Source organism: Trifolium pratense, linkage group LG4 (genome assembly GCF_020283565.1).
Source record: "Trifolium pratense cultivar HEN17-A07 linkage group LG4, ARS_RC_1.1, whole genome shotgun sequence".
NCBI lineage: Eukaryota > Viridiplantae > Streptophyta > Magnoliopsida > Fabales > Fabaceae > Trifolium > Trifolium pratense.
In genome coordinates this window covers 45270906-45283666 of record NC_060062.1, presented here as the reverse complement: position 1 = coordinate 45283666, position 12761 = coordinate 45270906, and the positions used below count along the sequence as shown (strand labels likewise).

Sequence of the window (12761 nt, the reverse complement as noted above, 5' to 3'; positions counted from 1 at the left end):
CACTAACACAAATACGATTCACAATAGTTTAAAAACTAATCCTTTTATCATGAAACATATAGCTTGATTACGACAATACCAAATGGTATCAAACTATCAATATTGTTGATGCCCCCTTTAAGCACATCACCACATTATTTAGACCAACCAAGGATATATGTATATTACTATTTAAATTTACAATTCATCTCATCCGTAACTCCTCCCAGGTTAAGGTTTGATCTTTAAAAAAAATTGTATTGTTTTTATCCCTTGAAAATCTAAGAATGACAAGACTTAAAACTTTTTTTTCAAGCATAAAAGGAATTGTATTTATCTATCATAATTTCGATGACAATAAAAAATATTTTCAACTTTTCATATTTTAAAGGGATGAAAGCCAAATATTACTTTAACTATGAAAGAAGCTAGACATAGAGGACTAGATCGAGTTCAATTTGAAAGTAATTCGAATGTGTTGGTTGACGCTATTCACATGAAACGTAGAGGCAATTCTGAATTTCTTTCAATTGTTCACGATATTGTTATCCTTATGTCGTCTTTTCTAAACTTTGAGGTTAAGTTTGTTAGGAGGCAAGCGAATTCGGTTGCTCATACTGTTGTTAGGGTGGCCAATTCTTGGGCTAGCTTCCATAGATTTGAGATTATTCCTTTATGTATTGAACATTTAGACAACAAAGACAACATTTTCATATTTAGAAGGGCTGAAACCTATAAAAACAAGAGAGTTACTTCTCGCACCCTCCGAGAGTCACGGTCACCCTCTGAAAACCTCATTTTATCCCTCTCGCTATTTAGGATGCGAGTGTGTAAAATTGCAAAACTGGAACACCGTAGTTCGCTTTCTAGGATGTGAACCGGTTATCACTTTGTAAAAATCAAATTTTTTATCCCTTCATCTTATAAGGCAATAATACTATGAATTAAATTGTATTAATATCGAGAGATTACATGTTCGTATTAACTTTTTGTATTAATTTGAGTAATTGATACAAGGTGTATTATATTTATATAGGAGAAATTCTTAGGTGAGTACTCACCTAAGCATTAATGTTTAGACACAACCAACAAACCGACAAATCACCGATTAGTGTGATTGTATTTGTAAGGAAATAAGCAAAACTTCCTAATATGTTACAATACAATGAATAGCAAATATTTTGACATAAATGACCAGTATTTTAATTAAGGTAACAAGGTATAATTGTTGATGTGCTGTCGTGTAACTGTTGTATGCACAGCTGTAGCCTTGTGGATGCTTAATTGCTATTAATGTAAATTGATTTCGCACTCTAAATAGTGAATTGTGCTTCGGTTCGCATCCTACGTAGCGAATTGGGTTTCAGTTCGTATTCTAAGTAGCGAGTTACAATATTTTTACACAAACACAACGTCTGAGCCCTCCAGAATAAAAAAAAATATGAAAAAAGGAGTTCGCATTCTATAAAGTGAATTGATTAAAAATATTGTCACTCGCTACTTAGAGTGCAAAAAAGTGCTCGCATTTTAGAAAGCGAGAGGGTTAATTTGGTCATTTCAAGGGGTGACTCAGACATTCCAGTGGGTGCGAAAAGTTGGATTCTAAGAACAAAATGGAAGTGGCATACTTAGAAGTGAACAAAATGAAAATGTTGTTTTTCTCATTTAGAATATGATAATAGCCCAACACAGCCCAATTGCTTCCAGTCAACATCAAAAGCCTATATGTATGTCACTTCCATTTTGGAGTGAAAATTTCCTAGAAATCTGTTTTGCTGCCTGTAGAAAAACTCTCTTCTCCCCTCCCCCATCTCCAGCTCACGTTTCTTTTATCCCCTTGAAATTTCAGTTTTGTTCATACTTTTTATTAATGGGAAAAAATGGAATTTCAGAGGATAAAAACAAACGTGAGAGAGAAGGGGGGAGAGAGATTCTTTCAATTGAGATTTGCTTACCAATCCCAACGGGTTTAACAAAATCATGATATGCAAGTGTGTTTTGACCCAAGCTACATTTTAGAGCTCCAATAAAATTACAGTGCCACCTTGTTTCTTCAAACTCACCGTAATAATTCCTAAAATGCAATTAGTGTTGAGACCAGAGGAGAGGCTCTGACCTCTGAGGTGATACCATGAAACTATGTTTTGGGCTATACTTGGTCCATAAGCTCCATTGCTACAGACATATTTCAACATCCCATGTCATGCATAACACACCATGCTTTTAATTTTAGGCAAATTCTAGTAACAAATATCACGAGCATTAGATAAGAAACTAAATTTTGATTCAACATGACACTTGTTTGCAAACCCCTTAATTTTAATTATGAAAGCTGTTTGAAAAACTGGTTAAGATGTCAAAACAATTAATTAATCTTTTATTGAATGAAGAGTAAGAATGTGCAAGTTACTATGAAAGGAACACATCCCTAATGAATGCAGGAGGCACTAAATTCATAGTAAATTCAAGAATTAAATAAAAAAATAAAAGCATGATGCATGAGTAAAAGCACAGATCTGATTTTGATATGCTGCTGCTGCTGCTGCTGCTGAGTACCAGATAACAAACTCTAAAATGACAGAATTCGGGTAATGCCAGAGCAATATCCTCGGCTAGCATCATTAGAATCACTACAATTATACTAGTATATAAATAAAAGATACATGAAAAAGAAATCCTAAATGGCTGAACGATGGAGTGATTAACTTAAACCTTAATAATATATAGACTGTTCTAAAGTCAGTCCTCAATAATGCATGTTAATAATTTAGACTTGACCTGTAGACACTACTCTTCGAATAATCATCCAACAAATACCCTTCTTCTGCACTGTTAATCCAATGTCGATATCTTCACTGATGAGATTGGCCAGCCCATAGTGGATGGTGGTACATCTGCTGCATATTATTATGAACAGGCTGATTAGCATTATTGTAGATTCCAGGACCCCTACTAAAGTTACTATTGTGATCATTTTCCTCCGAGGATTCGGTTGAAGGCCCTTGAGAGGTGGGACTAGTTGGAGTCGTAGGAGCTCCAAAGTTCAGCATTTGCGAATTTGGTGCTGAAGAAGGCCCAGATTTCACCATACTCGAGCTTGACTTTTTCTGATCCATTATAAAGCTACCAACAATGACCTATTTAATAACCGGAAAATGTCAAAAAAGTAGAGTATTGATGATAGTCAATTATATGATGTTTTTAGTAGTAATTTAAAATAGTTTTTAGTAGTTTTAGTAGCAATTGAAGACCAAAAGCAAGCAAACACCTAGAGAAATGAAGTTAATTGGCCAAGAAGCAAGAAAAGTGGACAAAACATCAAAAAGGGCAAAAACGGAAGAAAATGCGCACACCATCGTACCCACGATGAGATACATCGCAGCACGATGAAGGCGGTTAAAGAAAACGAGAAAATCTAAATCAAATCTTCATCGTACCACGATATGATCCATCGTGGCCACGATGAGACGATTCTGAACGTCATCATGGCTATGATGGATACAATGGAGCGCAGAAAAAGCCCAAATTCAATTGAAAAACTATAAATAGAGCTCTCTTCCTTCACAATTATTCATTCAGAGTACCCACGATGAGATACATCGCAGCACGATGAAGGCGGTTAAAGAAAACGAGAAAATCTAAATCAAATCTTCATCGTACCACGATATGATCCATCGTGGCCACGATGAGACGATTCTGAACGTCATCATGGCTATGATGGATACAATGGAGCGCAGAAAAAGCCCAAATCCAACTGAAAAACTATAAATAGAGCTCTCTTCCTTCACAATTATTCATTCAGAAATATTGAGAGCTACTCCAATATTCAAGTAGAGTTAGGAGAACTCTAAGGAGGAGGCAAGAAGGGCCAAGGAACTCCGAGGCAATAAGGTTCCTTTTTTATATTGTCTTTATAATTTATTTTTCCTAGGTTAAGTCGAGTAGATGAACTCCCTTGTGAATGCTTGAAACATGTAATTTAGTTCGAAAAAGATTATATTCAATTGTTATTTAGTTATTCTCTACAATTGTCTTGCTTTAATTCTTTGTTCTTAATCTTGATCACGTTATAGCACAAACCCGTAAGAATTAGCTGATCCCGTGACAACAGACTAATAGGCTCGAACCTAAAGCCAATTCAACCGACCAACATGAGACTATTAAATTCAGTACCTGAGGAAGGGGGTAGGATTAAGATTTACACTTAGTTAAATTCTGCATGTTTAGGGTTAATCAAACAAGGTAGGAGAACACGTAAGGACTTGTTAAACGTTGAACTCAAGGGTAAAGATACTATAAAAACAAGAGAACTTGTTAAACATTGAACTCAAGGGTAAAAATACTATAAAAACAAGGGGGAAACCTACCAGCAGTTGACTAAACTTTATTCAAATTGCAATAGAGATGAGGAATGGTAACACTGAACTTATTTTAAGAGAAATTAATCGTCAGATGAATAACAAATAGTAAGGCAGGTATAACGCCAGTTACCAAGCAAGGGAGGGATTCGAAACACTTAACCACCCTGTGCATCTACTCGCACATCCTTTTATTTTAATTGTTATTTATTTCTCTGTCATTTATTTTCTAGCTCTTAACTTTTATTAGTCAAACCCTTTCAAAACAAACAAAGCGAATGCAAAGCAACTTTACTTTCTAAATTCCTAAGCGAAACTAGTAATTTTGGCACAATCCCCGTGGAGACGATAACTTACTACTTTATAACTTGATAACGATTCTGTGCACTTGCAGAAACGACCCATCAAGTATCAAAATTCAATCCATCATGTCCTACGTGCATAAAAATCTAAGACTCCTCAACAGTAACATACAATCACTTTTGGACCGTGTAATATAGAAGAACTTATGTACACTATGTTCTTTCAGAAAATGAATAAATTTCATGGCATCTCAATTGTTAGCAAATGATACGAAATTTTAGGAATAAAGATCCTCTCCATTTTTGTCATTACTAAAGTTTTGGAAATATAAATGCAATGATGTGACATTTAGTTGGTCCAATTATTTAATATATATTCTAAAATTCTTCAAAAATATAGTAATGGAGAGGATCCTGACTCAAATTTTAAACCACTTGAGAGCAATACCTGTACAGCCGACGCTGCAGTTAGCATTCCAGCAACTGCACCACCCAAAACTCGTCCATCAGCCCCAGCAAGGGAAACGTATAAACTGCTTGTTCTGTTCTGTTCACCATTATTTTCAGATAGCTGCATATCACCTGATAATGATATGATCTCATATTGGCCCTGCAATGCAAAATAACATCCGGGGAAGAGAATGAATCTAAAGACATTGATATTTAATTACAAACTCAAGCACAAGTTGTTTAAACATAAAGAAAAATAAAAAATGTTGAGCTTAGTTCCTTTTTAAAATGAAACCAAAAAATCCCACCAATATTAATTGGCAACTTTTTATAAATATTTATTAAACAGTAATTTGTTGTATTTGGAAAGGGTGCAGAAAGAAAGTGTAGGTTACACAATTGGTTTATGTTCAATGAAGGACAGCACTTACAATGCCTGGGGATAAAGGAAATATCGACATACAGGGAAGAGAATGAATCTAAAGACATTGATATTTAATTCCAAACTCAAGCACAAGTTGTTTAAACATAAAGAAAAATAAAAAATGTTGAGCTTAGTTCCTTTTTAAAATCAAACCAAAAAATCCCACCAATATTAATTGGCACCTTTTTACAAATATTTATTAAACAACAGTAACTGGCTGTATTTGGAAAGGGTGCAGAAAGAAGGTGTAGGTTACATATGGCGGGGATAAAGGAAATATCAACATACAGCAACATATGGCGGATTTTCATGCAAGTTGCAACTTATTAGAGAACACAACTCAGATAAAGTTAAGAAACTAAACCAACTCTCCCGAAAGCTAATCCTTGAACCGCTATTCTTAAAATAAAAAAAAAATAATAAAAAATAAATGAAAAAGCTTAAATTTCGGCAAAGATAGAGTAAACATCTGCGTTGCCGACACTTCCGGCTCAAAGGGCTCTTGGATTAGGGACCATATCAGATATAGAATCATTTATGAGCCTTCACCTAGCAATTTAATCTTTCACAATATTTGGTCTTTCGTATCTATGATTCCATAGTTGATTTCTGTGTCAAATAAACACCAAGACAATTTGAGTTTTTTCATTATTTTAGCCTCTAAACTTGCATGTCATCAACCTATGGTTACTATTCTTTGTCAAACTTTCGCAACCAGTAACAGATAACGAATTTGGATCCTCTCCTGCTGTTTGTATCCAGCCTTCTCTCCTTTTCCTAATCCAACGGTTGTTGATTCACAAAGGAAAAAAAGAATAGTGCAGAAGAGAGAGAGATAGATAGATAGAGAGAGAGAGAGAGAGAGAGAGAGAAAATAAATGGATGGATGAGATGAGGGCAAGATAAAGAACATGAGACGCTTCATTCTGTCTCCACTTATGAAAGGTCAAGCAGATACAATAGGCATTGCGATGCGAAGAATTTTGCTTGGAGAAATAGAGGGAACACGTGTCACACGTGCAAAATCTGAGAAAATACCACATGAATATTCTACCATAGTAGGTATTCAAGAATCAATACATGAAATTTGAAAGAAATTGTATTATGAGGAAAAGGGCTGAAGAGGATCCAGATCCAACAGATAACAGATATCACAATGTTTCCATGTAGAAGGCTAATTTGGTTTCCTATCAATCCAAGGGTGTTCTACCCAATACAAACATAAGATGTCACCATTGTTCAAGTAAGAAACTTTAAAAACTAAATAATGAAAAGAACAGAGTATAAAGTTTGGTCCAATCAATCACTTTTATTTTTTGAGGTCACCAAGCGATCACTCCAAGCAATCAAGGCCATACTAGCTGCCCCAAAGAAACCATGTCAAATTCCTATAGCCTATTATATTAACATCCTAAAATTTCACAGGGAAAGAGGTCCTCTGTTGTGGGATCAAAATTTAAATATTACCAGAAAATGGAAATGTAGAGGCCAAGCCATGCACTGAAAAACACAAACTTCAAATGCAACAAACGTAATCTTGTGTAACAATTCCCTCTAGGAAGTATTATTATTGGGCTGTGGATAAAGGTTGATTAAAAAGAAAAGGAAAAAGAAAGAGGCAACCACTTTTTTTATACTGATCAATGGGAAATCACTAAAACAAGCAGCACAGCAAAGAAACTAGGCTCTGAGGAATTGGATCCCCATAAGTTCGCTAGACAAATACTAGATAAGGGAGAGGGACAAGTACAGAACATTCTTAATTCCTGATCAAGCGAAGCACCAAACTTGGCCAGTCAATACCTTCATGCAAAGTTTGGACAAGAACTAGAAGCAACCATTTTATACTATAACATTGCACTCATCTAATAAAGCAAACATCAATACAAAATATTTCAAATCAATTTAAGGTTTTGATGGACAATAATATGAATAGAGTTCCATATTTTTACTGACAAACTGGACCCGTAAGAATATGCATGTCAAGCAATCATGTACTACTAGATCATTTGCAATATAGCATAGCATGAACAAAGCTTGACAAAATAGATAAAAGTAATATACAGATATTGACAACATTCTAAATGAATAGAAAAAGTACCTCATATCTTGCAACACCGCCAGATAATGTTGGCTGTCGAAGGGTTACACAGCTGATTGCACCAACTGCAGAAAGAATAACAACCGTCCGAGGCCCTATCTGTAAAAAGGACATAACTTTTTCGGTAATGTCCTGCAAACAAGAGAAGATTTTTATCAGCAAATAACCCCATTTTTTCTGTCTGCTTTATTCCATAAACCAAAAAAAGAACCAACTAATAAGTTGCTTGACCAAAAAAAATAAAACTGCAGGTGAATTCTATAAGTTACTTATTTCCTTTCTCAGTACACTATACTAGTATGCAATAATGTCAAATTGTCAATTAATAATCTAAAAAACACCGTACTCAAAACAGAAACTATAAGAAATAAATACACCTCTTAAATTCTCAAATAGATTTTAAAAGATACCTTAAATAAACTCATACTTCACAGCAAGAAATATAAGGAATTTGATGAAGACGAAGATGGATAGCTTATTAAGCGCATAGGCTAGCGCACAAAAGCATTGAACAAGCAATTGATAGCAATTTTACATGATAAAGGCAAGCTTTTAGTATAGAACATCAAAAGGAACAACATGAATTATAAAATTTGTATTACTTGTAAAATGAAGATCCGAATTTGAAGACTATCTGTATGCACTATAACTAGTTGGACAATACTGATTTGACACTCCACACGTCCGACACTAAGACACGCCTAATCCGAGCAGTGTTTGTGGTTCATAGACCAAGAGGCAAGAGCAAAAACTCAATCCCACAGTTCAAATCCTTCCGTTTCCGATTATTAACAATGACTCAAGAAAAAACTAATCGTGCAATTTGTAAAGTCCAACAACAACTAAAAAACCTTAAAAACTAAAACTTTATACCCTTCACTAAAAAATCAAAGGGAATATCACTCCATAATTTATTTTTGTTGTGTTAACCCTCTAGCTAGTTCTCGGGGGAAGGGGGCCCTGGTAACCAAAGTTCGACTGCGGGGTAAGTAAAGTCTGGCCAAGAATTGTTGCCACCAAGAATCGAACTCGGTTATCACCCCATAATTTTAAACAAGAGCGATCCCACCAACTTATGTTTAGGATTAACAATGGGATTAAAAATAGCCATCAAACAACTAACTCTAGATTTGTCATGCAATGCAAGTGTCACAGCACATGTAGAAGATGAATCAATCAAGTGAGCCAAACCCAGCTTGCAAATCTTATTCTTATTGTTATTTATTTATATATTAATTTTAGCAATATATATAGCCACTTCATCAAATGTTGGGCTCCACCAAGTAATCAAAAGTGTCATCTCAAAAACTCAGGTCACCAACAAAAATGTAGCAACAATACATGAAGAATTATTACCTCACCAGACTCCACCACAATTACGTGTGGAGTGAATCCAGTCCCACCAGCACCTTGACAAAACAAAACAAAAAAAGTCACAATCAGAATCAGCTACATTCAAATAGCGCTTAAAATTAGAATAATCCAGAACACAAAACAAACAAGTATTATACCAAGCGCATCTAACTGTTTCTTCCCAGAACCAGGAGGTCTTCCTCTATGTTTCTTAGGAGGAGCATCAGCGTTACCGGAATCACCAGCGGAGGCGGAAGTAGCAGCGGCGGGAGAAGAAACACGAGTAGGAGCCAAACCAAGAGCAATGTTACCATCAGGGGAGTATTTCCTAGGACGGCCACGTTTTTTCTTAGCAAGAGTAGACGGAGAGGAAGGAGGAGCGTCGTGAGTGACGGAGAATGGCTCCGATTGTTGAGAAGAGGAGAAAGGAAATCGAGCGGTGGCGGGTGCCATGAGGTTGGTGGCGGAGGAATTAGGGCTGATCATGGAGGTGTTTGTTGGAGCGTAAGATGTGGGTCCCACCATGATGGTTGATTGTTGTGGTGGTGGTTGTTGTTGTGGTGAGCGGGAATCCATTTTTGGTGAATGCGGGTTGGCCGTCGATTGGATCAGAAAGAAGGGTTGAGATTGATTGATTGATGAGATGGTACTTGTTGTGAATTGTTGAGTTTGTGTGTTAAGAGAGAAAGAGAAAGAGAAACCAGAAAAGAAAAGAAGAGAATGAAGAGAGAAAGAGAATGCCTGCCTAACTTAACTTTTTTACTTGAGTTGAGATGAGAAAAGAAACAACAATAACTACAACTATGGGTTGGGGAACTAAACTATAACTACAAGTAAGTACAATTATGCCAACTGGGCTTCATTTACTTAGGGTTGTTTTTTTTAACTTTTGTTTTTTTTTTAAAAAAAAAACATTTTAAAACAAACTTTTCTCAACTACTACTGCTTTTAATTTATGGATTTGTTAACGGGTGTTCTTAGATATTGATTAAAAATGGAATAAATAAATTTTAGCTAAAGATTATACATTTTAATGAGAATTTATTATTTTTTTAATGAAATTTTTAGTTAAAGATTATACATTTTAATGAGAATTTATTATTTTTTTTATCATCAATATCCTGCACTTCAACTTATTCATCAATCAATATCTTGGTATTTATATCAACTTGTTCATTCTTCCTCTCATAATTAAGTTAAAAAATATCTTGGCACTTTTTTGGTCGAAAAAAGAGAAGGAGGACCGTAGGGACGAATCCAGAAATTGATGAGATAGAGGGTCAAAAATGTAATATTAAATGTTAAATAAGTAAAGTCTGAATTCAGTAGCAAGATGATTAAGTAAAATCTGACAAAAAAAATTTTCTTCAAAAAATTGATAGTATAATTATAAGGATTATGCTAACCAGTGCCCTCGGGACACTAGTTAAGGATACCAAAAGGAGTGATTTTTGCATTAAAAAGAACATTTTTTTATACTTATAAAAAGTAGATTACACAATTTCCAATATATTCATACCTTATTTAGCTCCTTAACCAGTGCCCCAGGGGCACTAATTAGCATTTTCCTAATTTTAAAAGTAGTGTATTCCATTTTTATTTCATTAATCATTGCTACTCACCTTAAATATGACTAAGAAAGAATGAAGTATAATCCTTTTATTCAATATAACTACACATATATTATTAGTATTGTAAAGCAATGAACATAAGTACAATAAATTTCTCGTTATCTGTGAGACATGAAGATGTATGATGATCGTTGAACGAGACATCAAAATTTAAGAGGTACAATATATATCTCGTTATCTATCAAACATGAAAATATATGGTGAGTAATAGGTGAAAATATAACTGAAACATTACAAGTATATAATCGATCAAGCAAATACTACTCCGTCCCAAAATATAAGCAAAAGGAGGTCAACAAAAGTGAATGTATCTGGACTAAATTTTAAACCAAGTACATCAACTTTCATTGACCAAATTTTGCTTGTATTTTGGGACGGAGAGAGTAATTTAGAAGAATAATTAAAGAAACATTGAGTGTATAATTTTATAACCGTAAATATCCAAATCCCGAGACAATGTTTAATATATGCATAATAATTGCATATTTAATCCTTATGTTTATTTTAAATTTCAAATTGATCTTCTGGAGTGTGTTTGTTTCATGAATTTCAAATATATTCCAAGGAATGTCACACCGGGAATCTTTCGTGCATATGTTTAATTTGTTTCAAGTTTTTATAAATTATGCATAGAATTTTTTATTTTTAGGAATATAATTAACACATGAGTTTCCCATTTTTTTTATTCCCATGTTAAAGAGTGGGAATCATATATTTCAATGAAAATAAGAGGTCCCTATTATTTTTAACTCATTTCTTTTTAATTTAATATTTTAAAATTTTAAATAATTTATTTTAAAAATATTCCAAGAAACTTTATTTATTTACCAAACACATTGATATGAATAATATTCCTGGTAACAATGTTCAGGTATCAATGTTCCGAGGAATAATATTCCAAGGATTATTATTTGAATCCTGAAACACACCCATGTCTAAAAAAAATTCAATTTAGTTTCATAAGAATGTCAACATAAGTTCGTCATTTCAATTAAAATTTTAATTTAATTTTGTTTAAAAAATCCACGTGACACCTCTTAACTTGAAGAGGCATGAAAATTTGCTAGCCACGTCGATGATTTAAACATAAATTTGACTAAAAAGTTTTAAAAAGTAAGAGACCAAATTAAAACATAAAAGACTAAATATGTGATTACACCTTTAATATAATAAAGCAAGGTATTACACAAAATCTATAACAGTACACAAACCATCCTCAAGTACATAGAAGAATCCAGATTAGATAAATTCCAACCTGCAGGGGAAAAAATGAAAAGAACTATCTACATTAAAACACAAACATATATATGCTATATCTGATTATTCCGTGGAAGGTTTCCTCCTCCTAGTGGATAAGTTGGAGCAGTGGTTCCAGGCTTAGGAATTGACCCAAGAGGTTGATTTCCTACCATTTTGTGGCTGATGAACCCCAACTGGGGGTTCATTGTGACCATAATAATGTGATTGTTTGGCACTTAGCTTCTCTGCTGCATGCTCTGCTTTAGCTTCATGTAGCTCCATTTTTGCTTTAGCTTCCTTAGCTTTTGCACGCTCATGTGCTATCACTTTCTCCTCCTTTGTTCTTGCCCTTGCTTTCTCTGCCTATATTTTCATCATCATAAATAAATTATCACATACCAATTTTTTAAAATATATATAGCAAAAAGTTCAGGCACACAATTAAAAATTTGAGTTCGAACTCAAAACTCTGCAGATATTCGACTAACAATTTTGATATTTATGTGGATCTTTCTAATACTATAGGATAGAAAATATGAATGCATTTGATAAAAAAGGAGACCTTTTCCTCTATTTTGGCTTTATAGATGTCAGCTTGTTCCTTAGCAGCACTAGCCTTGTTTTTCAGTTTTTCCATTGTAGATTGCATCACTTGTAATATAAGTTGGAAGTGTTTAACCAACAGGTACATAAGATCGATGAACTATTTATATGCATTATAATCTAGAGCATGGTAGATTGGATCAAAACAAAAGATAAGGCAATAAATCCCAAATGTTTTTCCACGTGTAATGCAATGTTGGCACCACTTGTTCATCATGCAGGGTTGTTCCATCCACTGCCTGCCACGTTCATAGACAAGAAATAAAAGAACTAGAGATATATGTATATGGTCAGGTCATTAATTTTTTTTTGACACATGGA

At 34.2% G+C, this 12761-nt stretch overlaps 2 protein-coding genes across 2 annotated transcripts; both read right to left on the bottom strand.

The window, feature by feature from the left end:
* Window positions 1-2478: 2478 nt before the first annotated feature.
* Window positions 2479-9821, bottom strand: LOC123924324 (AT-hook motif nuclear-localized protein 8-like). The gene is made up of 5 exons (XM_045977171.1): window positions 9126-9821; window positions 8971-9023; window positions 7615-7746; window positions 5088-5249; window positions 2479-3116 (listed from the first exon to the last, which is right to left on the bottom strand). Exons 1-5 carry the CDS (start codon window positions 9541-9543, stop codon window positions 2832-2834), a joined length of 1050 nt encoding a protein of 349 aa, XP_045833127.1. The 5' UTR covers window positions 9544-9821; the 3' UTR covers window positions 2479-2831.
* A 1960-nt stretch (window positions 9822-11781) lies between these two features.
* Window positions 11782-12571, bottom strand: LOC123924396 (late embryogenesis abundant protein 6). The gene is given in 3 exon segments (XM_045977272.1): window positions 11782-12011; window positions 12013-12200; window positions 12400-12571. Coding segments are annotated over 3 exon segments (420 nt in total). The 5' UTR covers window positions 12529-12571; the 3' UTR covers window positions 11782-11908.
* Window positions 12572-12761: the final 190 nt, after the last annotated feature.